Consider the following 26190-nt stretch of genomic DNA (forward strand, 5'->3'; position numbering starts at 1 on the left):
AGGAACATGACGGCAACCAGAGTTGCTATAGACGTGCACAACAACCTCAAGGAGTACCTCCTCACACCAGCTGGTAGAGTGTCTTTCCAGGATGCTGCCATCACACGTGGCACCCTACAGTAAATATAGATATACAGAGGTAGATGGAGTGCCAGGGCAGAGAGTGAAGGTGCGCCTTGGAGCGCTGGATGTTGGTGAGAAGACCAGGGGACGGTATGAACCAGGCCAGGAAGAAGATGTACCAAGGGGCGATGAACCATCTGTCGGGGCTCAGCTCTGTCTCTGTGCTTTCCCCAACGCCATCCTCCTCCAACACCTACAAGCAGATGGCGAATTCTTTTGAATACCTTGCAAGCAATCTTAAAACATCTCCATGGGCTCCTTTTTGAGTTTAATGTTGACTCAAAAGAACTGATTTAATAAACATCTCAATCTCTCTAGCACATACACACCACGGTGTCTGTTTCCAGATGTTTGAACTAGCGCTGCTAATCATTATGATAACAACACAGGCACAGGATATTTCCCAAGCAGAATTTCTCCCATACAGAACTGAGCTGATTTCACATGTTTTAACTACATCTGCTAAACATAAGATCACACACATTGAACAAAATGACTCAGTGAGTACGTACAGTGCCTTCGGAAAGTATTTAAACCCCTTGACCATATACACATTTGTTACATTGCAGCCTTGTTCTAAAATGTATTAAATTGTTTCCCCCCCCCTCAATCTACACACAATACCCCATAATGACAAAGCAAAAACAGGTTTTTAGAAATGTTTGCAAATTGATTAAAAAGAAAAAACTTAAAATATCACATTTACATAAGGATTCAGACCTTTTACTCTACTGGGTTGACGCACCTTTGGCAGCGATTATAGTCTCGAGTCTTCTTGGGTATGACGCTACAAGCTTGGTACACCTGTATTTGGGGAGTTTCTCACATTCTTCTCTGCAGATCCTCTCAAGCTCTGTCAGGTTGGACGGGGGGTGTCACTGCACAGCTATTTTCAGGTCTTTCCAGAGATTTTTGATCGGGCTCAAGTCCGGGCCCTGGTTGGGACACTCAAGGACATTCAGAGACTTGTCCCTAAGCCACTCCTGCGTTGTCTTGGCTGTGTGCTTAGGGTCGTTGTCTTGTTGGAATGTGAACCTTCGCCCCAGTCTGAGGTCCTGAGCACTCGAGCAGGTTTTCATCAAGGATGTCTCTGTACTTTGCTACGTTCATCTTTGCCTCGAACCTGACTAGTCTCCCGCTGAAAAGCATTCCCACAGCATGATGCTGCCACCACCATGCTTCATCGCAGGGATGGTGCCAGGTTTTCCATCAGATGTGACGCTTTGCATTCAGGCCACAGTGTTCAATCTTGGTATCATCAGACCAGACAATCTTGTTTCTCATGGTCTGAGAGTCTCCCTGGGGCCGTCCAAGCGGGCTGTGATGTGCCTTTTACTGAGGAGTGGCTTCCGTCTGGCCACTCTACCATAAAGGCCTGGTTGGTGGAGTGCTGCACAGATGGTTGTCCTTCTGGAAGGTTCTCCCATCTCCAAAGAGTAGAGCTCTTTCAGAGTGACCATCGGGTTCTTGGTCACCCACCTGATCAAGGCCCTTCTCCCCCGATTGCTCAGTTTGGCCGGGCGGCCAGCTCTTGGAAGAGTCTTGGTGGTTCTAAACATCTTCCATTCAAGAATGATGTAGGCCACTGTGTTCTTGGGGACCTTCAATGCTGCAGACATTTTCAATGCTGCAGACACTTTCCCAGATCTGTGCCTCGACACAATCCTGTCTCGGAGCACTACGGACAATTATTTCGACGTCCTCTCTTGGTTTTTGCTCTTGACATGCAATGTCAACTGTGGGACCTTATATAGACAGGTGTGTGCCTTTCCAAATCATGTCCAATCAATTGAATTTATCACATGTGGACTCCAATCAAGTTGTAGAAACATCTCAAGGATGATCAATGGAAACAGGATGCACCTGAGCTGAAATTCAAGTCTCATAGCAAAGTATATGAAATACTTATGTAAATAACGTCAGTTTTTTGGAAAAAAATTAAATAATGATTTTCGCTTTGTCATTATGGTGTATGGTGTTTATTTAATACATTTTTGAATAAGGTTGTAACATAACAAAATGTGGAAAAAGTCCAGAGGTCTGAATATTTTCCGAATGCACCGGATGGGTGTCTGTCCGATGTTTTACATACACTACCATTCAAAAGTTTGGGGTCACTTAGAGATGTCCTTGCTTTTGAAAGAAAAGCACATTTGTTGTCCATTAAAATAACATCAAATTGATCAGAAATACAGTGTATGTCACGACTTCCACCGAAGTCGTTTCCTCTCCTTGTTCGGGCGGCGTTCGGCGGTCAGCGTCAACGGTCTTCTAGCCATCGTCGATCCACTTTTCATTTTCCATTTGTTTTGTCTTGTTTTCCTACACACCTGGTTTCCATTTCCCTCATTATTTGTTGTGTATTTAACCCTCTGTTCCCCCCATATCTTTGTGTGGGATTGTTTATTGTTGAGGTTGGCACGCTTCCGGCTGGTTTGCGCCGGGTTTATTTTATTACCCGTGCTTTGTGGCAGCCTGTACTTTGTACTTGTGTTTTTGTACTTTGTGCTGCCTCACTGGTTCGTTGGGCATTTGTTTTGTGACGCAGTTGCGTTCTGTGCAATTGATTGCCTTAGTAAAGTGCTTTGTCCACTCATCTCTGCTCTCCTGCGCCTGACTTCGATGCACCAGCTGCACTCACCTCTTGACAGGTAGTCAGCTGGAACGCTTTTCAATTAACAAGTGTGCCTTGTTAAAAGTTAATTTGTGGAATTTCATTCCTTAATGCATTTGAGCCAATCAGTTGTGACAAGGTAGGGGTGGTACACCGAAGATAGCCCTATTATATTATGTCCATATTATGGTTAGAACAGCTCAAATAAGCAAAGAGAAACATCAGTCCATCATTACTTTAAGACATGATGGTCAGTCAATCCGGACAATTCCAAGAAATTTCAAGTCGCAAAAACAATAATGCACTATGAAGAAACTGGCTCTCATGAGGACCGACACAGGAAAGGAAGACCCAGAGTTACCTCTGATGAGGAGGATAAATTCATTAGAGTTAACTGCACCTCAGATCGCAGCCCAAATAAATGCTTCACAGAGTTCAAGTAACAGACACATCTCAACATCAACTGTTCAGAGGAGACTGCGTGAATCAGGCCTTCATGGTCGATTTGCTGCAAAGAAACCACTACTAAAAGGACACCAATAAGAAGACGAGACTTGCTTGGGCCAAGAAACACAAGCAATGGACATTAGACCGGTGGAAATCTGTCCTTTGGTCTGATGAGTCCAAATTTTTGACTTTTGGTTCCAACTGACGTGTTTTTGTGAGACGCAGAGTAGGTGAACAAACAATTTCCGTATGTGTGGTTCCCAAAGTGAAGCATGGAGGAGGAGGTGTGATGGTGTGGGGGCCAACAAGTGCTCAGCATATGTGTAAACTCCTTCAAGACAGTTGGAAAAGCATTCCGCATGAAGCTGGTTGAGAGAATGCCAAGAGTGTGCAAAGCTGTCATCAAGGCAAAGGGTGGCTACTTTGAAAAACGTTTTGGTTGCTACATGATTCCATGTGTTTTTTCATAGTTTTGATGTCATCACTATTATTCTACAATGTAAAAATGAAGAAAAACCTTTGAATGAGTAGGTGTTCCATTAAAACAAAACAAAACAATGTGTGTGTGCTTTTTCTCCCACCTTCCAGGGCCCTCCAGGACCACCAGGGAAGTTAGGCACACCAGGGAAGAGTGGTCCTCAGGTAAGCCTCTATTTCATCTCCCTGTCCCCAGTGTTGTTTGTTTGTTTGTTTGATTGTCTGTTAGCCAAGCTGTTTCACCTCTCTCCTTATACATCCCCTCTATCTCTCTTCCCCTCTCCCCCCTCCATCCCCAGGCCTGCTAACCTAACATAGAAATACCAGATCTCAGATCTCTGCTCTGAAATAGAGTTCTGTGGGTATAGTGATGGAACTGGTCATATAAGCAAATAAGATATGTTGACTAATCAAATCAAATCAATATTCCTTGGCTTACTGTGTGCATTCGTGTCTGCTGTTTAACGTGGTCTGTTATGACGGTTGCTGCCACTGCATCAGAGGTCCAAACAAACACACACTAATCACCACCCCAAGGAGGTAAAAGGGGCTCTGCTACTCAGACACACCACCCCACCCTTCGTATGCATTGCAGTCAGATTGACCCTAATAAGTGTAGGGCTGAGAGCGTTGACCTCGAACCCCCAGGCATAAACAGGAAAACTCACATAAAGAGACCTTTGAAAAGACTCCCTATCTGACAGGATGCCTAACAAAACCTCTAAACACAGAGGTGGTAGAGATAGAGAGAGAGACTAGTTAATCCTGTGGTAATAACAACGTATTTAACTGTTTTGGATAACATACAATGATGTATAATGCCAATCTACCCACGGGACACATCAGAGACCTTCTGTTCTCATATCAAGGATACACTCTGCTCTCGCGAGTGAGATGAGATGGGGGTGCAGAAAGAGAGAAGGGGTGGGGGTATAAAAAGAGAGATGAATAAAGACAGACAACGAGAGAGAGATTGAAATAGAGACAGAGAGAAACCGGGAGAAATACTAGTTGACTTTGGTAATAACATACAATGATGTATAATGCCAGTCTACCAGTGGGCCACATCACTTGTAGATGGGCATAGCATTGTTGGCTTTCGCCGTAAAGCATTTTTGACCTTAACAAAAACACAATCACTTAATTGGGGCATCCAGAACTAGCTATATATATATACAGGTCACACTCACCTCAGCCACTGTGGAGACAGCTGCTTGTCTCTCCTCTGATTCATTTTGCGTCTCTCGCAAGTCCCATAAATGTCAATGTGTAAAATACACATAATAAAAACGTAATATGTTTATGAACATCATATCAACTTTGCACAGCACTATAACAACAGTGTCAGTCCTATCAAAAGATGAGTACTCACATTTTGTGATACAGTGAAGTGGCACAGTGTTCCTTTCTTTTCTACATCGAGGTCTGTCAAGGTTTTGACAATTCTCCTACAGAAAAAATAAATTTGGCATATTAGGAATGTGAGCATGTCCGTCCCAGAGAAAGCCACAATCTGCAATCTGTTCAGTGTTCTGGGCTAACTGGGTGACAGTTGCTAGCTACATTTTCAAGTCAGCTCGCCAGGGAATTAACCTCTCTGGGATATGTGGGACGGTAGCGTCCTTTCTGGCCAACATCCAGTGAAAATGCAGAGCACCAAATTCAAATAAATTACTATAAAAATTAAACTTTCATGAAATCACACATTCAATATACCAAATTAAAGCTACACTTGTTGTGAATCCAGCCAACGTGTCAGATTTCAAAAATGCTTTACGGCGAAAGCAAACAATGTTATTATCTGAGGATAGCACCCCAGCTAACAATCACAGACCATCATATTTCAACCCTCCCGGCGCGACACAAAACGCAGAAATAAAGATATAATTCATGCCTTTGATGAGCTTCTTCTGTTGGCACTCCAATATGTCCCATAAACATCACAAATGGTCCTTTTGTTCGATTAATTCCGTCGATATATATATCCAAAATGTCCATTTATTTGGCGCGTTTGATCCAGAAAAACACCGGTTCCAACTTGCACAACGTGACTACAAAATATCTCAAAAGTTACCTGTAAGCTTTGTCCAAACATTTCAGACTACTTTTGTAATACAACTTTAGGTATTTTTTTAACGTAAATAATCAATAAAATTGAAGACGGGATGATCTGTGTTCAATACCTGAGGGAAAAATGTGTAGCATGCTTTCTGGTCACGCGCCTCTAACAAACAGTACACTTCACTGGAGCCTCATTCTGAACATGGCTACTTCTTCATTTCTCGAAGGAAAACCCTCAACCAATTTCTAAAGACTGTTGACATCCAGTGGAAGCGATAGGAACTGCAGGAAGGTCCCTTAGAAATCTGGATTCCCAATGAAAACACATTGAAAAGAGTGACCTCAAAAAAAAAAAAAAAAATCTGAATGGTTTGTCCTCGGGGTTTTGCCTGCCAAATAAGTTCTGTTATAGTCACAGACATGATTCAAACAGTTTTAGAAACTTCAGAGTGTTTTCTATCCAATACTAATAAGAATATGCATATATTAGCATCTGGGACTGAGTAGGAGGCAGTTTACGCTGGGCACGCTTTTCATCCAAACGTGAAAATGCTGCCCCCTATCCTAGAGAAGTTAACTTGACTTAAACTAACGTTACCTCTAAATGACAAGATAATGTATAATTTCTTAACGGTAGCTAGCTAGCTATATGAACTTTGGCGCTTGTGCAGTGGAAACATGTTATGTGCTAAACGTGTATTCTAGCTAGCTAAGGTAGGTTGTTATCAAACGTTAACACTCACTGTAATTTCCATCTTGTTCAAGTATATTTGTGAACTCCATCTCTTTTGTTCTTCTGTGTTAGTGGAACACTTTCTTTTAGTTAGTTAGTTAATTAATAATTAATTAAGTTAGTTAATAGTTAGTCTAATTCGTAACGACAATCCCTACCTTAGCTTTAGATAGCTAGCGGCGCCTTTTTTGCCTATATTTTGCGAGTGTCTTTATTTACAAACGTACGGGTGACGTAGCTCGAATTTTGCTGTCAACGAGTCACCACAACGACAAGCGGAAAGGTTGGACAATTAGATTTTCTAAAGTCAGTCAAACTTCCTCAGCGCATCTGACTGTGAGCTAGCAAACGCAAAGGACAGTGGCAAAATGCTTGCTGATCCAGCTTACAGTATCATGCATTTTACTGTTGTGATCAAGACACAGACAGCCATAGTGTATACAGTGTGTGTGCATCTGTGTGTTAGGTAACTCTTTGTGTGTCTGTGAGAGAGAGACGTGAGGGAAACACCTCTTACTTCCATAGCAGAAAGTCCTCTTTGTCTGCATCTAATTAAGGGCATTTTAACCCCACCAGCCCTCTCACCTTGTCTGTGGTAGCAGGGCACGTCAGTTTCAGCCAGATACATTCAGCATGTAGCAAAACTGCCACCTGTAATCCATCTCATATAGACAAGGTGCACCTTATCGAGGCCAAGGGTGGCTGAAGTGTGGTTCAGAGAGAGAAACGGGGATATACACAGACAGCCAACACTGATCTACACCAGGCACCACAGAGGAGAGAGGAAGGGAGCGGGCAGGCTTAAGCTAATTTATATGTTCCCCTCAAACACTGCTGTCTGACCACTCTCTCCCTTGCTGGTTGACATTGCGCTTCAAACAAAACAGGCATCCACAGAAATCCTATACAGTGAATTCCTCACCACATTGCTCACGCTCGTGCACAATCACCTGCTCACATCTATGCAGGCAGACACGTATGCACCACACACACAGCTCTGTTAATATTGTGCAGAAGACATGACCCTCACAGGGAGAAATATAAAGAGTTTTATACAGGGCTCTGAAGCACAGTAAGGCTGCCTCTGTGGGCTTACGTTTCGCACCTGCACATATAAAAGCTGCCTCTTAACTCCCCCCTAAAACAAATGCCTTTCCAGTCTCTCGCCGCTCGCCACATGTGCATACTGCAGAACACACTCAACACCACCCTCAGGCCAGATGGAGGAATGGTTTCCATTTGAAAGATAAGCTCTTGTTGTTGATTGCTGAAATAATCAATCGGTAACCCAATTTTACACTGCAGGTTTAGCATTCCTCACTTTAGATAGTTGTTGTTAATTTCTAGGTTAGTCAACGACACTCTGAAATACCATAGTAGAATACTACTAGAGCTGTTGCAGTGACCATATGACCATCACTCCGGCAGTCATGTGCCATGATCGCAGTAAAATTTCACGTGACTGTTGAGTCACAGTAATCTTCTCTTATGCACTCTTTGTTTTGTTCGTACCCAATTTGCTAATGACAATCAGGCCCTAATGGCCTGGTACTCAGGGCTCTATTGTTCCTCTAACCACTCTGACATCAATGAAAATGCAATCTTAAATCACATCAAACACATCATTACATTTACATTTAAGTCATTTAGCAGACGCTCTTATCCAGAGCGACTTACAAGTACATACATTCATACTTTTTTGTACTGGCCCCCCGTGGGAATCGAACCCACAACCCTGGCGTTGCAAGCGCCATGCTCTACCAACTGAGCTACACGGGACATCATCAAAACAGTATGCTGCTTTTAAAACTCACCTCACTGCGATGATCAGTTTGAAGAAAGAAGTTCAACAGCAGGTTGAAACTGAGTGCAAAACATGGTCATTGTGGATGTTGTTTCAAACACAACGAAATGGACAGCGCTTTCTAAGGTGAGGATTAATTCAAAAATTTGCATATGCATAGGCCCGAAAAAACCATGTGCCATTATACAATACATATGACATATTACGCATGGCAGAAAAACATAAAAAAAAACTGATTTAAGATGTCTTTGGTACAAAATTGGTCTAGACTATACTCCACAATTAAACAAATTTGAGTAATTGCCTTTGAGTGTGGACTGTATTCATTTGCATATGCTACGCTCCAAAATGTATATCCACGAGTCTGGGAGAAAATGTACAGTGCATTGGGAAAATATTTAGACCCCTTCCCTTTTTCCACGTTTTGTTACGTTACAGCTTTATTCTAAAATGGATGAAATATGTTTTCCCACATCAATCTACACACAATACCCCATAATGACAAAGCAAAAACAGGTTTTTCAACATTTTTGCAAATTTATTACAAATTAAAAAACTGAAAAACCTACATAGGTATTCAGACCCTTTACTATGAGACTGGAAATTGAGCTCTGCATCCTGTTTCCATTGGCCATTCTTGAGAGGTTTCTACAACTTGATTGGAGTCCACCTGTGGTAAATTCAATTGATTGGACATGATTTGGAAAAACACACATCTGTCTATATAAGGTCCCACAGTTGACAGTGCATGTCAGAGCAAAAACCAAGCCATGAGGTCGTAGAGCTCCGAGACAGGATTGTGTCGATGCACAGATCAGGGGAAGGGTACCAAAACATTTCTGCAGCATTGAAGGTCCCCAAGAACACAGTGGCCTCCATCATTCTTAAATGGAAGAAGTTTGGAACCACCAAGAGTCTTCCTAGAGCTGGTCGCCCGGCCAAACTGAGCAATCGGGGGAGAAGGGTCTTGGTCAGGTGGGTGACTCAATACTTTCCGAATGCACTGTATCAATCAACAGCTTGAACAAATTCCTTTACAGGCTTGGGCCCAGGTAACAGTCAACTTCTGGTAAGTGCAATTTGGATAAGTTCAAAATCTGTATATGTGCAATATCCTCCTGACAATTGTATACTCCGGTTTAGTGTGCACAGTTAGTGCAGTACCAAACCATTACATTTTTGTCAGGGGTCAATTGTACTATATGTACATGTAGGATAGGCTTGAAACTGGAGAGGGTACCAAGTAGGCTTTTGGATATTTAGCATGTATTCCACTGAGCTCAGAGTTGAGGCTGTTTTGGTCACAGAATTGTGAAAGATCTACTTGTAACGGTTTTAAAGGTCTCTGTAATCCCAATTTTTAAAATGGGTATGGACAACTCATGTGGAACATGACTGTAATATTCTCCAAGCTATTAAAAACAACTCCATGTTCCTTCTCCAAGTCTGACATTTGTGCAGTCCCCAATAGGGCTAATCATGGCACAAGGGCATCCAGTTGGCAGGACTGGTGAAATCAGAGATGCAGTCTTTTAACGTCTTTATTGATTTGTGCTGAACCCTGATGAGACCAGTTAAAGTAAGCCATGCAAAGCGTTTGAGCGTTTTACGTTTTTGATACTACAATTATGCTGGTTATAACTGTATGTTGTGTTGGTGTAGTTATATCTATGGTTTCTATGGTAATTCAAGTTTTAATGTCACGTGCGCAGACACAGTGACCTGCCTTTCTTACAAGCTCTAAACCCAACAATGCAGTAATCAATATCAATGTAGTACTAAACAATAACACAAGGTTGAACAAAAACACACGAGAAATAAAACTAAATAATAAGAAGAGCACGAGAAGTCAGTAAGCTGCTGTGTATATATAGGGTCGGTTCCAACACCATAGTTTCAATGTGCAGGGATACTGGAGTGATAGAGGTAGACACAGTGCATTCGGAAAATATTCAGACCCCTTGACCTTTTCCACATTTTGTTACGTTACAGCCTTATTCTAAAATTGATTTTTTTTTAAATTCCCTCATCAATCTACACACTATACCCCATAATGACAAAGCAAGAACGTTTTTTTTCTTCTACATTTTTACATAAGTATTCACTTTTACAGAAGTATTCAGACCCTTTACTCAGTACTTTGTTGAAGCACCTTTGGCAGTGATTACAGCCTTGAATCCTCTTGGGTATGACACTACATTTACCTTTTGTTTCATCTGGCTGTGAACACATTGGACAATAGTGCAATATTGCATACAGAGTTTTTAAGGAGACATACAAAACAGGTCTGCTGAAACTCTTGTGGCCTTCTTGGATATATCTGGGCACCCTACTCTGCACTGGGGCATTATCTGAGCAGACACCTGCTTACTGTTGCTTTCATCCTTCCACTTGTCATTGTGCCCTATATATTTTTGGACTGCTGCCAAACTTGAACTCTTGGATTGACTCTTTTTGACTCTCCTGTGTCCCGGTGTAGCTCTTGCCACCCTCCCTGCTTTCCATCGACCTGTACTGGAAACTACATTCCTCCAAGGTGCTTCTCTCCTGGCTATCATACTGGTAACACAGCCTCCATTGCATTGCTGATGGAACCTAGCATTCAATTGTATTGAGTAAGTCACTGCGCTCTCCTTGCTGTTGTTATGCTGGTGAGTTTTGTGCCTTGGTTGTGTTTTGTGGGTCCTAGTACTGGCTGGTTTCGAGTCTGTGGTTGGGTTCTAGCTTGCTGCCCATGACTGTAGTGATCCTACAAACTGTGTGATTCAATCTAACTGACTTTCACACAGTGTGGGTTGATTGACTTTTAGCTGATTCTTTGACAACCTATTTTATTTGTGTGGATTTTAACAGAATTGTTCCAAAATGAGTCTACCACTTTCTGCCACACGGGGAAACTGACTTTTTCAAGATTGGCAGCAACCACGTTCAGAGACTATGGTGAATGTTCCATCCCATGTAGGAGCTGCACCTATTTCGCACAGTTCTCTGGATAATATTGGCCAGCCAAATTTCCAATGTGGAAACTGTCAGCTTATCGAGGAATTATATGTCTGAGCTGGATGTCCAGAAGAAAATTGAGACATTGCAGAGTATCCTGGATAGGTCCCCCTCTAAGACCTTTTCCTCTTCTACTCCTCAGCCTGGTCGTTGTGCCACTGCCTCGCCACAATATTGCCACTCTCTGACTGACTGGCCAGAGCTGCCCTGCAGAGACCCCTCCCTAGTGAAGTCACCTCTCCCCTCCCATCTCACCTGCCCCCCCCCTATAAAGCAAGGACGCTTTGAGCAGCTGGCGGATGCCGCGGTTATCGATCCTGCATCCCAGTGGAGGCACGTCACACACCGTAAGCCCAGCGCAAGGCAGCGGTCCTAGGTGAATGGGGCTGAAATGGCTTTGGGGGATCCCACCCTGCTGACCAACAGTTTCGCCCACCTGCTTCCAGAGATTCCTGCTCCTTCATCCTCTACCCTGACTCCAGCCCAGGGGTCTCTACCACATATACTACAGCCGGCTCTGGTGTACAGGACATTACAAGGCTGCTTCTGACCTTTCTACGACAGATGCCGGGAGCTGATGCTGTCGTAGTCCATGTGGGGTCAAACAACATCAGGAGGGCTAGCTTGGAACATCTGAAAATTGATTTTAAAGAACTGATTTTAGCATTGAATGAGTCCAAAATGTGGCCAATCATTTCCGACCCAGTACCATTCAGCAGGCTACTGGCATTGCACATCTGGCTAAAAGATTACTGTAGCTCTGTTGGCATCACTTTTATAGATAACCTTTGTTCAGATTGTCAGTCATCCTACCAGGGTAGTTACAAAATGCACAGGAAGGAAATCATCAACATGTACTGATCACATCTTTACTAATGCTGCAGAAATGTGCTTTAAAGCAGTATCCAAATCCATTGGATGTAGTGATCACAATATAGTAGGCATATCTAGGAACACCAAAGTTCCAAAGGCTGGGCTTAATATAGTGTATAAGAGGTCATACAATAAGTTTTGTAGTGATTCTAATGTTGATGTAAAGAATATTTGCTGGTCTGTGGAGTGTAATGAGGATCAACCAGACACTGCAGAGTGAGTGTGGAAGAGGTAAAAAAATGATTGTTGTCTATCAACAATGACAAGCCTCTGAGGTCTTACAATCTGAATGGAAATTTACTGAGGATAATAGCAGATGATATTGCCACTCCTATTTGCCATATCTTCAATTTAAGCCTACTAGAAAATGTGTGCCTTCAGGCCTGGAGGGAAGCAAAAGTAATTCCGCTACCCAAGAAAAGTAAAGCCCCCTTTACTGGCTCAAATAGCCCACCAATCAGCCTGTTACCAACTCTCAGTAAACTTCTGGAAAAAATGCTGTTTGAACAGATACAATTGAGCAAGTTGAGGTCACTAAGCTGCTTGGAGTAACCCTGGTTTTAAACTGTCATGGTTAAAACATATTGATACAATAGTAGCTAAGATTGGGACAAGTCTGTCCATAATGAAGTGTTGCTCTGCCTTCTTAGCAACACTATCAACAAGGCAGGTCCTACAGGACCTAGTTTTGTCACACCTAGCCTACTGTTCAATAGTGTGGTCAGGTGCCACAAAGAGGGTCTTTGGAAAATTGCATTTGGCTCAGAACAGGGCAGCAGGGCTGGCCCTAATTACAAGTACATAGAGCGCTAACGTTGATGATATGCATGTCAATCTCTCATGGCTCAAAGTGGAAGAGAGATTTACTTCATCACTGCTCGTTTTTGTAGACCAGCTGAATATAGCGAGACTTCTGGTACTTGTTCCTGTTCTCAGCCGTAGCCTCAGGGTTGTCTGCGATAGCCCTGTGTGCAGTAGCCCTGTCCTTTATTTTAGTGCCAACCTCGGTGTTATCCCAGGGTTTTGATTTGGGAAGCAACTAACCTTGACTGTGGGACAACATCGCTGACACATTTCCTAATGAAGCCGGTGACGGAGGTGGTTAGCTTGTCGATGTTATCGGCACCGTCTCAAAACATATTCCTTTATAGTTACATTTGATTTGATTTAATATTCCAATCACCGCTAGCGAAGCAGTCCTGTAGCATAATCTCTGATTCTGATTACCATTTGTCAACGGAACGAGTCACGGGTATGTCCTGTTTGAGCTTCTGCTTGTAAACTGGAAGCAGGAGTATGGAGTCATGATCTGATTTGCTGAATGGGGGATGAGGGAGGGCCGTGTATGCTTGCTTGTGGGTAGAGTAACAGTGGTGTAGGACTTTATCGCCCTTAGGGGCAAAGGAGACGTGTTGATGGAAGTTGGGCATCACTTGTCCTAATGACGCCAAATTAAAATTAAAACAGCCCCCGGGTCCAGGTTTTCCTGCTTGTTTATAGCTTCGTACAGTTCGTTAAGTGCCAGCTTGTTATTTTTCTTGTACTGTGGTGGAATGTATACAACATTCACGATAACAGCTGAAAACTCACTTGGGAGGTAGAATATTGCAGTTACGAGAGTTCCGTTGGTATCAAATCCATGATCGGAGGTCATCATCTTATTATAAAGTGTTATTGGCCAATAAAATGCAGGGAAGAAGTAGCCAGTTTTCCCTTCACCTTAATCTCGCCAGCACTCAACCTCTCCTGCCTCTGTAACACATGTGTTTCCTCTTGGATACCACGAAAATTGGGTCAGAATTACAGAAAGAGTCCTGGGCAGATGACTCAAAGTTGAAGCCAGAATTTAGGTAACTAACTGCCGATCTGATGTTCAAAAGTTATTGCTGGTTCTAAGAAATTATAGCCGATACATTTTGTCAAAATAAAGTAAAAATAAACTGCAAAAGTATAACAAAATAGAATAGTTTGGTCGGAGCCATCATTTTTTGTTAGTAATTCTTGTTTCTTCTTGTTAATTGTTGTTACTATATACTGAACAAAAATATAAACGCAACATGCAACAATTTCAATGATTTTACTGAGTTACAGTCAATCAGTCAATTGAATTAAATTCATTAGGCCCTAATCTATGGATTTCACATGACTGGACAGGGGTGCAGCAATAGATGGGCCTGGGAGGGCATAAGCCCACCCACTTGGGAGCCAGGCCCAGCCAATCAGAAAGAGCCCTTTTGTGAGGAAAAACTCAGTCACAGACTCCTCAGTTTCATCAGCTGTTCGGGTGGCTGGTCATAGACGATCCCGCAGGTGATGAAGCCAAATGTGGAGGTTCTGAGCTGGAGGGGGTTACACGTGGTCTGCGATTCTGAGGCCGTTTGAACTTACTGCCAAATTCCCGTACACCACGTTAACATTAAATTCTGCGGCAACATCTCTGGTAGACCTTCCTGCTGTCAGAATGCAAATTGCACACTCCCTTAAAACTTGAGACATCTGTGGCATTGTGTTGTGTGTCAAAACTGCAAATTTTAGAGTGGCCTTTTGTCCCCAGCAGAAGGTGCATCTGTCTAAGGATTTCGGAGATCTTTTTATTTCAGCTCATGAGACATGGGACCAACACTTTACATGATCAGTATATTTGAGGTATTGTTGTTATTATTATAATATCCAAAATTGTATACTGGCTTTCTTATATTTTCCCTCTTTATAGAGTAAGAATACCACATGATTTATTTAGCTCTACAAGCTGGTGGATTTTGGCTTTAGAGAATTACTTTATGAAGCATGGCTTTAAAGCACTTTGGACCCTTGTCTCTCTCTCTCTCTCTCTCTCTCTCTCTCTCTGTGTGTTTGCCTGTATGTGTGTGTGTGTGTGTTTGTTGGTGTATTACGGTGGCGTGAGAGGGCAGAGGGGGCAAATGCAGTGAAAACTATTCCTGAGCCTCCAGAGGGTAAATTACACCTCTGGTCTGACGACAGTGGGCTCTGTAATTAAAACGGTGCCTTGGATCCTGTACACACACACACACACACACACACACACACACACACAAGTCTGGTGTCAGTAATGACGCTTCCCCTTGTAGTGGGGAGTGCTTTTTTGGCACCAGTTCATACAGAATTACTTTTATATTGGCCATTTACAGTACATTCAAACTGTCTTTACAATATGTTGTATCAATTTAAACCTTCTTTACTGCGTGCCCTAAAATATGACAGCCTGAAATATGTGCTATATTCTATACATTGTTTGGGTATCGGAAACAAGAAGGACGTTAGTCTTTCACATTTAAAAACCAACTAAATGTATTTTACATTGAGGTTGAAAATATATACCGTGTGGTATTGTAAAAGGCCTACAGCTGAAGTAGAGGGCACTAGTAATATTTTTATACCTGAACGGTAGGTAGACACTGCCAGAACTTGAAACATTTGGACCTATTTGAACACTTTAAGTTTGTCCAGTTTTAGAGCAAGTGCTAATCTTAGGGAGTAGGTTTCATTGTTACCAAAGTTACCACCGTTGACGCCCTGGCTCCCAGTTCAGAGGTTGCGGTTTTCAGTCTCGTATCCCAGTAGCCTCTAGCTAGCTGCGTGCCCCGCCCTGGAATTGTCCTAATTCGAACACCTGCCATGTGAGATGAGAGACAATAAGATGGCATGCATACAGTACAATGCCAACTGCAAGACTCATGTGCCAATGGCTAGAACCAATGGTGCCAACTAATACTACCAAAACTGAGTTGAACTGCTGGCCTATTTGAGGCATGTAATTCAACATTTGAAGGCTACACCACCCTTTCTGTAACAAGCCTCTAGCTAAAGAAAGGGCCTACCGACAGCAGCTAGACAATGACCCTGCAGTGTGTGTGTGTGTTTGTGTGTGGAAAAAATTAGTGGGCTCTGAATTATATCAAGTAGCAGATCTAGCTAGGCCACACACCCTTAGTGACTTGAAATCTCTTACTTGTATAAGAAAAGGGCACTGAGGCTCTCCCTGGAGGAATCAGAGATGGGATTTATGAGGTGTCTGAGAGAGAATAGAAAGAGGGGGGGTGTAGTATTATGTTTTCATTGGTCTCTCATGTCTGTATTTAAACTTTGGCAAATGGGCTTTCATGACTTATCAATTCCAGCCCAAACTAAATTAATTTCCCTTCATGGGACAAAGAATGACTTGACGTGACTTTGGGGTGTGTGCTGGTCTAGTACTCTGAATCAATAACGTGTTCGCTGAATCGTCTTACTGTACCTCACCCCAGCGAAAGTCACTGACCCCACTCTGGAACCGGTTGTGACTCTTTTTCCGGCCACTACTCTGACACAATTGACCTTTGACCCCACATGGAGGGAGTGCTCGGGGTCAAGCAAAATAAAGTGTCTCAGTCAGAGGTGGGGGACCCCTCAAAGGCCCTCAACCATATGGATAGAGAGAGGAAGTGTGTGTGTGAGTCACATGTCGACAGCACAGAGAGGGGCTTGTGCCGTTCGGGCAGTTTAGAGTATTGATTGGGGACTTATTTATGGAGGAATGTAACTGTTATTCTAGGTGATTTGTGATGTTTTACTTGTGCTTCCCATGACTGTGTTTTAGTGTTTTTTGTGTATAAAGGATGTATTTGTGTTGTATTGTTCAGGGCACATTTGAAAAACAGACCTAAGTCTCATTATGTCTTCCGTGCAAAAATAAATAATATAAACATCTAATACATAAAGAGTGTCGTTATCAAATGGAGTCAGTCATCCAGGGGTGGATTATGTCACTTTTACTGCCGGATTTCAGAATTTAAAAAGCTAACGTCTGTTTCCCGTAAGATAGGGAGAAACTGGATCCCATTATCAATTTGCTACTGTATAGATCAAAATGTTTGATTCCAACAATAGCCTGTAGACCAAACGGGAGTACGAGTAATTAACGGGTAACCAAATGGGAGTACGGGTAATTAAACCATCTATTGTTCAGCGAAATAACAACACAATGTCATACAGGTAGCCTAGTCAAATAATTAACATCCAATCACATTAACCGTTACTCTTTCGCGGGAATTCCACTAACGATCCGTATGTAGCCAAGCGTAGCCGCTGCTCATTCCGTTTGCTCGAAAAAGGATAAATGGTTGAAAAGACACATACTGCTATTACCAGCAGTACTACACCTGCACCTGTCGACGACACAAGTTGTTCTTCTTCCACGAGCACATCCTTTGCTAGCATCAGTAATTCTACATTTGTTGTTGGCCCAGCTAGCATGGACACTGACAGTTGTGAAGAGTTATAAGAGCTCTCTGTCACTTTCCACGAGCCGGGTTGTGTTAAAAACTCACTCATTCTTATGTTTAATAAATGTATAGTGTGTGGCAGGCTTACAATGATGGAAAAAAAACTTTTGAGAGTGCGCTGACCCTTTGCTAGAGAGGATGCGCAGCTAGAGTTTAAATGTTTGAAGGCGTACGGGACTATAAAAAGTTTGGGAACCACTGCTGTAGACTAAAATGTGAGCCAATGGACAAAATTATATGTACACCAATCCATCTGTGTGTGTGTTTCTTTGTGTTTATGCATGTTTCTGCTTGTGTTTGTGTCTGTATGCAAACAAGCTACCATTTTTGCCCTGGGGAGACTACAGACTGGGGGGCAATACGGGTGGCGGTTAGAGGAGAATGGAGTGTGGAGTGTGGGAAAACCAAATCCATGTGCTAGAACCCCTTCATTTTACATCCATTTTCCATAATCTTCCCCTTTTACCTAATCCCCCAACGTACACACATGCTCAATCATATACAGTTTGAGTCAGAAGTTCACATACACTTAGGTTGGAGTAATTAAAATGTGTTTTTCAACCACTCCACAAATGTCTTGTTAACAAACTATAGTTTTGGCAACTCGGGTTAGGACATCTACTTTGTGCATGACACAATTAATTTTTCCAACAATTGTTTACAGACAGATTATTTAACCTATAATTCACTGTATCACAATTCCAGTGGGTCAGAAGTTTACATACACTAAATTGACTTGGCCTTTAAACAGCTTGGAAAATTCCAGAAAATTATGTCATGGCTTTAGGAGCTTCTGATAGGCTAATTGACATCATGTGAGTGAATTGGAGGTGTACCTGTGGATTTATTTCAAGGCCTACCTTCAAACTCAGTGCCTCTTTGCTTGACATCATGGGAAAATCTAAAGAAATCAGACAAGACCTCAGAAACAATTGTAGACCTCCACACGTCTGGTTGATCCTTGGGAGCAGTTTCCAAATGCCTGAAGGTACCACGTTCATCTGTACAAATAATAGTACACAAGTATAAACACCATGGAACCACGCAGCCGTCATACCGCTTAGGAAGGAGACGCGTTCTGTCTCCTAAAGATGAACGTACTTTGGTGCGAAAAGTGCAAATCAACCCCAGAACAACAGCAAAGGACCTTGTAAAGATGCTGGAGGAAACAGGTTCAAAAGTATCTATATCCACAGTAAAACGAGCCCTATATTGACATATCCTGAAAGGCCATTCAGCAAGGAAGAAGCCACTGCTCCAAAACCGCCATAAAAAAGCCAGACTACGGTTTGCAATTGCATATGGGGACAAAGATCATACTTTTTGGAGAAATGTCCTCTGGTCTGATGAAACAAAAATATTACTATTTGGCCATAATGACCATTGTTATGTTTGGAGGAAAAAGGGGGATGCTTGCAATCCGAAGAACACCATTCCAACCGTGAAGCACGGGGGTGGCAACATCATGTTGTGGGGGTGCTTTGCTGCAGGAGGGAAGAAAAATGTGGATATATTGAAGCAACATCTCAAGACATCAGTCAGGAAGTTAAAGCTTGGTCGCGAATGCGTCTTCCAAATGGACAATGACCCCAAGCATACGTACAAAGTTGTGGCAAAATGGCTTAAGGACAACTAGGTCAAGGTATTGGAGTGGCCATCACAAAGCCCTGACCTCAATCCCATAGAAAATTTCTGGGCAGAATTGAAAAAGCGTGTGCGAGCAAGGAGGCCTACAAACCTGACTCAGTTACACCAGCTCTGTCAGGAGGAATGGGTCAAAATTCACCCAACTTATTGTGGGAAGCTTGTGGAAGGTTACCCAAACCGTTTGACCCAAGTTAAACAATTTAAAGGCAATGCTACCAAATACTTATTGAATATATGTAAACTTCTGACCCACTGGGAATGTGATGAAAGAAAGAAAAGCTAAAATAAATCATTCTCTCTACTATTATTCTGACATTTCACATTCTTAAAATAAAGTGGTGATCCTAACTGATCCAAGACATGGAGTTTTTACTCTGATTAAATATCAGGAATTGTGAAACTGAGTCTAAATGTATTTGTCTAAGGCGTATGCTATCTTTCGACTTCAACTGTAGGATATGGGGGTCAAAGATTTGACATTCTCCAGACTACCCACGGCCTCTGCTTATGCCAATATAAAGATTGTCATTTTGATCAACATTTGATTGTGTTTTGTCTCTGATAGGGTGAACCCGGTTCCCATGGAAAACCTGGCCGTCCAGGTCCACCTGGACTTAAGGTATGTTCCACACACACACCATTTTTTAAATTTGTACATTAGAGTAATTTAGCAGAAACTCTTATCCAGAGCGACTTACAGTTAGTGCATTCAAGCTAGTTGGGACACCTACATATCATAGTCATAGTAATTTCATTTTTCCTCAATAAATTAGCTATCAGCAAAGTCCGAGCTAGTAAGATTACATTTTTTGGGCATGACAACATTTTAGCTAATGTTAGCTAACGAGTGAAACAGTGTCCGAGACAGTCCAAAAGAAGTGTCAGACTTAGCTAGCTAAGGTAGCTAGCTAGGTAACCCAAACATCGACAAAAAATTTACATTTAGTTATATTCCGCTACAACACTTCAGTGAGCTAGCATAGCGAGCATGGTAACGATACTAACGTTAGCTAACTAACATTACCACAGACAGAGATATTAGCACAGAAAATGGCTCGCTGCCTAACAGTCGTTAGCTAACGCTCAAGCTAACATTAGCTAGCTACCTTTTATGATAGAACAACCTATTTAACCTGAATGACCATGAAATCCATAATTTGTAATGTTTGTTACTTGCCGTTTTCAGTTTTAGTCTGTCAAAATAACATTAGCCATTTTCCACTCAGTCAGCCACTCAGTAGCACTAGAACTAGAAGACTTTCTCACGTTCTGGTGGACTTCATGTGCTGGTGGCGGGAGAATTAACCCGTTGGCTGGGTCAAATATTCATAGCCCAACCTTAATAACCCTCCACCAACAACCCAACCTTGCTGTTCTTACAGAAAACAACCCAACTATTGACCCAATGCCTGCAACCCAGCAATTGGGTCATCCAAACAATCTAACATTTTTTAGAGTGTAATTTACATCTCAAAGCTATGCATGCAAGAAGCCTTGACCTGTCTGGTGCACATATATTTCGCTGTCCTCAGATTGATTGAAGGCTTCAATCTGTATTTTTGTCTTGTAACTGATTGCTTCTAGAAAGAGAGAAGTAACAACACATGATCAAGATGAGTTAGCTACTAGTTTAAAGCAATGAAAGATCTAATTGTTACAAATAATGAATGTATGGACTATGTTTGAGAATAATACATGCATTTGTTTACCTTATTACTCTTGAAGACGATGCACTCATTTATCACTCAAAAAGTGTTATGAGTGAATGCACCACAAACTGATGAGCTTGGAGTGCACTATGGTGTTGAATGCTGAGCCGTAGTCAATGAACAGCATTAAATAGGTGTTCCTCTTCTCCAGGTTGTAAAGAGCACTGTGGAGTGCAATAGAGATGGAATCATCTGTAGATCTGTTGGGGTGTATGTGAATTAGAGTGGGTCCAGGGTGTCTGGGATGATTGTGTTGATATGAGCCATGACCAGCCTTTCAAAGCATTTCATGGCTACAGATGTGAGTGCTACAGGGTGATAGTCATTTAGACAGGTTACCTTGGTATTCTTGGGCGCAGGGACTATGGTGGTCTGCTTGAAACATTTAGGTATTACAGTCTGGGAGAGGTTGAAAATGTCAGTGAAGACACTTCCCAGCTGGTCATCGCATGCTCTGAATACACGTTCTGGTAATCTGTTTGTGAGTAAGACCTGTTTAAAGGTCTTACTCACATCGACTACAGAGAGCATGATCACACAGTCGTCTGGAACACCTGGTGCTCTCATGCATGGTTCAGTGTTGCTTGCCTCGAAGCGAGCATAGAAGGCATTTAGCTCGTCTGGTTGGCTTGCGTCACTGCACAGCTCGCAGCTGGTTTTCCCTTTGTAATCCATGATAGTTTGCAAGCCCGCCACATCCGAGGAGCATCAGAACCGGTGTAGTAGGATTCCATCTTGGTCCTCTATTGACGCCTTATGTTTTTGATGGTTCATCGGAGGGCGTAGTGAGATTTCTTTTAAGCATCCGAATTAGTGTCCAGCTCCTTGAAAGTGGCAGCTCTAGCCTTTAGAAACTCAAATTTGAAACTTATGTGCCTAGGAAAAGACCGTTGTGAACAGAGTGCAAATGTCTTTGTACTTCATAATTACAATGGAGAGAGATAAAGAGAGCGATGTTGTAACTAAGATTGTGTCTATTAAAACTGAGCACAAATGGACAAAAAGTGGAGAAAAGCATTTCACCTCTATCCAGCACCAGCGGGAGGAAAGCACCACTCACTGGTCTGATCCCAGCACTGTGTTGCTTGCTACGGGCAGGAGCAGGCCTTTGACATGGGCATGAGCAGGCCTTTGACATGGGCAGGAGCAGGCCTTTGACATGGGCAGGAGCAGGCCTTTGACATGGGCAGGAGCAGGCCTTTGACATGGGCAGGAGCAGGCCTTTGACATGGGCAGGAGCAGGCCTTTGACATGGGCAGGAGCAGGCCTTTGACATGTGCAGGAGCAGGCCTTTGACATGTGCAGGAGCAGGCCTGCGAGCTGTGGGTGAGAGAATGCCATGCTACTTATTAGATATTGTTTCCATTCCCTTTTCGTTAAGTTTAGAATTGTAAACTAATAGAAAACAGAAGTGAATAACTAATTGCGAGCACTGCTCCAGTTTTATTTAACCCGGCAAGTCAGTTAAAAACAAATTCTTATTTACAATGACAGCCTACTGGGGACCAGTGGGTTAACTGCCTTGTTCAGGGGCAGGACAAAATATTTTTTACCTTGTCAGCTCAGGGATTCAATCCAGCAACCTTTCAGTTACTGGCCCCAACTCTCTAACCACTAGGCTACCTGCCCCCCAGATCACTTGATATCCACCACAAGGGGGAGAGAATAGAAAAGGGAGAGAGCGAGGGGAGAGGTACAGCAGAGCATGTGTCTGACTCAAATCCCCACAACTGAATAGATAAGAGCATATTATGAGTGCACCGTTTACAAAACAGAGCTGAGAGCTCTCCATTCAGAATGGGCCCCATATATAACTATTCCATGTTTTTTTCCCATTCCCTACCCCAATCCCATTATCATTTATATCAATCATTTTATGTTTTATTTTACTGCAACACACATTACAGTTTTACCATTTCACAACCAGGGGGTGCTGCAGCACCTTCAACACCCATACTTCGGCTATGCCACATTGCGTCAACATCAGCCAATACTTGTAAAAATGTCAATTCTGAAAAAGTGTTCCTATACAACTGCAGTCCTTCCGCGATGTTATGAAACTCATACATTTAATTTAAAAAATCTATTGAATACATCCACCAACTTTTTCCTCATTTGTGTTGCTCAACTCAGTGCGAATGCGCTTGTGCCATGTTGAATGCACCGAGCTGTCTGTTTGAACTACTGGCACACAGCTCGGACACCCATGCATACCCCACAAGACATGCCATCAGAGGTCTCTTCACAGTCCCCAAGTCCAGAACAGAGTATGGGAGGTGCACAGTACTACATAGAGCAATGACTACATGGAACTCTATTCCACATCAAGTAACTGATGCAAGTAGTAAAATTTGATTTTAAAAAGAGATAAAAAATACACCTTATGGAACAGCGGGGACTATGAAGCAACACAAACAGACACAGACACATGCATACACACACACGATAACATACACACAGGTACACATGGATTTTGTATTGCACTGTAGATATGTGGTAGTAGAGTAGGGGTCAGAGGGCACACACATAATGTCAATTCTGAAAACGCATACCTGTACTTATGTTCGTCCTGTACAACTGCTGTCTGTTGTGAATGTATTGTATTACTGCCTTCATTTTGCCGGACCCCAGGAAGAGTAGCTGCTGCCTACTAGCTTACGTAGTACGTCAAAGCAGCAATGTCTCCAGTTGAGCAACATAAATTATCCTCTGTAAACACACGCCTTAGGTGTTGCTTGGGGGGGTGGGGGGTGGCGTCAGAGCCGCTCGCTTCGTTAAGCAGGTGTGTTGAGAGAACGTTTTCAAAGTGTTTGATGTGCAGGAGCGCTACCCGGTAGTGCTCTTTCATCACCCCTTAATACAGAAAAGTTGTAAATCCCAGGAGCTCTTTGGGAAAAAGAAGTCCATACGATGAGTTAAATGTCCGACCTGCGGCTTTGAAGTGTAGAGACCCATTCTCTTCACTCCAACAACGAATCCTTGTTTTGTCTGGCAGGAAGGCCGCTGGGGAGAAATCTCACCACAGAGTGATCCGGAGACAGTCTGTAGATGGGGTACCCCTCAAGAAACCGATACAACCATATGGTTTTTCCAAGGAGGGGTACCCCAAAAAGACTGCTACAATCATAAGGTTTCCCATGTGTCCAAGGAGGGTTGCTTTCACTCCTTCCACTCCGGTCACTCGCTGTTTGAGCAGGATGTTGCTAATATCTTGTGACAATCATATTGATAGATGATGATTCATTCATTGATTAGGCCTCAAAAGCTATCAAAAATGAGGTAATGAACATAGCATTCCCATGTGTGAGGAGAGGAGTTTTTTCCCACTTCATGATACCTTATATCAAACCCAATTGACAGTATCCATATAAAAGCAGTGTAATTACAGTATAGGTACTCTACTGCGGTACGGCATAACGTTTATCTACGTATGGTAAAATAGGACCAAATAACCAAGTATCACTGTTAGGTGGTTGTATGTGTCAGTGTGAATAAGTGTGCTTTGTTTTTTTTAAGCGTCACTAATTGGTCCTCTTTCTCTGTGTTTTTCTCAGGGGAGGAACGGAGACCCTGGTCTCTCATCTGGAACAGCCGCTAAAGGAGAGAAGGTAAGCCCCCCCCCCCGTCCTTCACCTAACTTCACCTTGACCAGTTCCTTGACCAGCAAACTGTATATTTATCAAGTACAATAAAGTCATTCTATTCAAGTTTAGTCTAACTTGAATCTAGGTTGTGTATTGAGATGATATGTATTTATATGTGTTTGACTGTCTTTCAGGGAGACCCAGGCATTCTTGGCCAAGTTGGACTAATCGGCCAGGCTGGTCGAAAGGTAAGAGAGACAGACACTCACCTATCGTTTGCTTTAAACCTCATTGCCTCTCATCCTCTACTACTTTCTCATCAGAAAGCCCATATAACTGGAGTCTCGTGTTGTGAGCTGGAATGGGTCCCTCTCTATGTCAAGATGTGAGCTGCAATGTGGCCCAGACACGCACACAAATGCGCCCACACACACACACATGTCTAGTACTCCAAAACACAAGTTTGGACCAAGAAAGAATACTCTCTGCACAATGTGTGTGTGAGGTCATAACATCAGTCAGCCAAATATGCTAGAACATGACCGTAAGAAAAGACAGTTCGGTATGAGTCAGTCACTATTATATATCTTCTCTCTCCTCTGTTTTTCTCTCTCTCTCTCGCTCTCTCTCTCTCTGTGTGTGTGAGTCCCTTTTTGAGCTGCAGGAGATTCTCTTCTCTCTCCTCATGCTTTGTTGCTCTATAACAGGGGTGGGCAAACTTTTTGGCTTGAGGGCCACATCGGGATTTTGAAATTCAACGGAGGGCCGCATTTTTTGGCGGACCAATTGTTTGTTAAAATCAATTTGCTGGGTGCCTCCCGAGAGGGTGAGCAGTCTAAGACACTGCATCACAGTGCTTGAGGCGTCACAACAGACCCGGGTTCAATCCCAGGCTGTGTCACAACTGGCAGTGACTGGGAGACCCATGAGGTTCTGACCCATGCCAGCGGTTCCGCTGTGCTCACCACTTCTACAATCTGTGTCAGCTGGGTCGGCTACAGTTTTGTTCGGAATGAAGGAGAGGGAGGGAGGAGGTTCATACTGTCAGCAGGAGGAGGGGGCTCAGGGTGGAGGGGGGGACATACACATGTAAGTCACTGGTGTCATAATGAGCAGGAAAGTCTTGACTGGGGTGAGTCATACTTCTAGGAAATTGATATCGGGAACTTGGACAGAGGTTCTGTTGGATTGGATTCTCTCTGTGTGTGTGTGTGTGTGTGTGTGTGTGTGGAAGCCTCTTCTCTGATGACAATGTAAACTACTACCCTTGTCCTCATAGAGAGGATAAATGATGAGTTTAGTAGAGTAATCAAATTGTTATGATACAGGCACACGTTGTCAAGGGATAATACATCAGACATATGCGACTTGTTTCAGGAAACTAGGTGAATGTCGCACGTCACTACTTCACATTTGAACATCAACATTTATTTTTTGGCAGAAATGAATTCTGGAACATGTGAACTTTCATGTGCCTTAATAACAAGCTTGTACTGTATGCCATCTGTAAATACGAATAAAATTGTTAAATGACGAGCCAAGTTGGTTTAGCCACGGAAAAAGACATGCCGCTAACCATGATTGGCTGAGATAATGGTTTTGGCTGGAATTAGTATTTGGTAGCATTGCCTTTAAATTGTTTAACTTGGGTCAAACGTTTCAGGTAGCCTTCCACAAGCTTCCCACAATAAGTTGGGTGAATTTTGGCCCATTCCTCCTGACAGAGCTGGTGTAACTGAGTCAGGTTTGTAGGCCTCCTTGCTCACACACGCTTTTTCAGTTCTGCCCACAAATTTTCTATAGGATTGAGGTCAAGGCTTTGGGATGGCCACTCCA

General features: G+C 42.8%; 1 protein-coding gene across 1 annotated transcript in view; it reads left to right on the forward strand.

Moving 5' to 3' along the window:
• The window catches only part of col27a1a (collagen, type XXVII, alpha 1a), a 209378-nt gene that overhangs the window by 14503 nt on the left and 168685 nt on the right, over nucleotides 1-26190 (forward strand). The window contains exons 4-9 of the mRNA XM_038970195.1: nucleotides 3773-3826; nucleotides 10739-10795; nucleotides 11402-11596; nucleotides 19627-19680; nucleotides 24325-24378; nucleotides 24549-24602. Coding sequence (XP_038826123.1) covers nucleotides 3773-3826; nucleotides 10739-10795; nucleotides 11402-11596; nucleotides 19627-19680; nucleotides 24325-24378; nucleotides 24549-24602 — 468 coding nt within the window. The remainder of the gene's footprint in view (nucleotides 1-3772; nucleotides 3827-10738; nucleotides 10796-11401; nucleotides 11597-19626; nucleotides 19681-24324; nucleotides 24379-24548; nucleotides 24603-26190) is intronic.

Source organism: Salvelinus namaycush, chromosome 31 (assembly GCF_016432855.1).
Source record: "Salvelinus namaycush isolate Seneca chromosome 31, SaNama_1.0, whole genome shotgun sequence".
Taxonomy (NCBI): domain Eukaryota; kingdom Metazoa; phylum Chordata; class Actinopteri; order Salmoniformes; family Salmonidae; genus Salvelinus; species Salvelinus namaycush.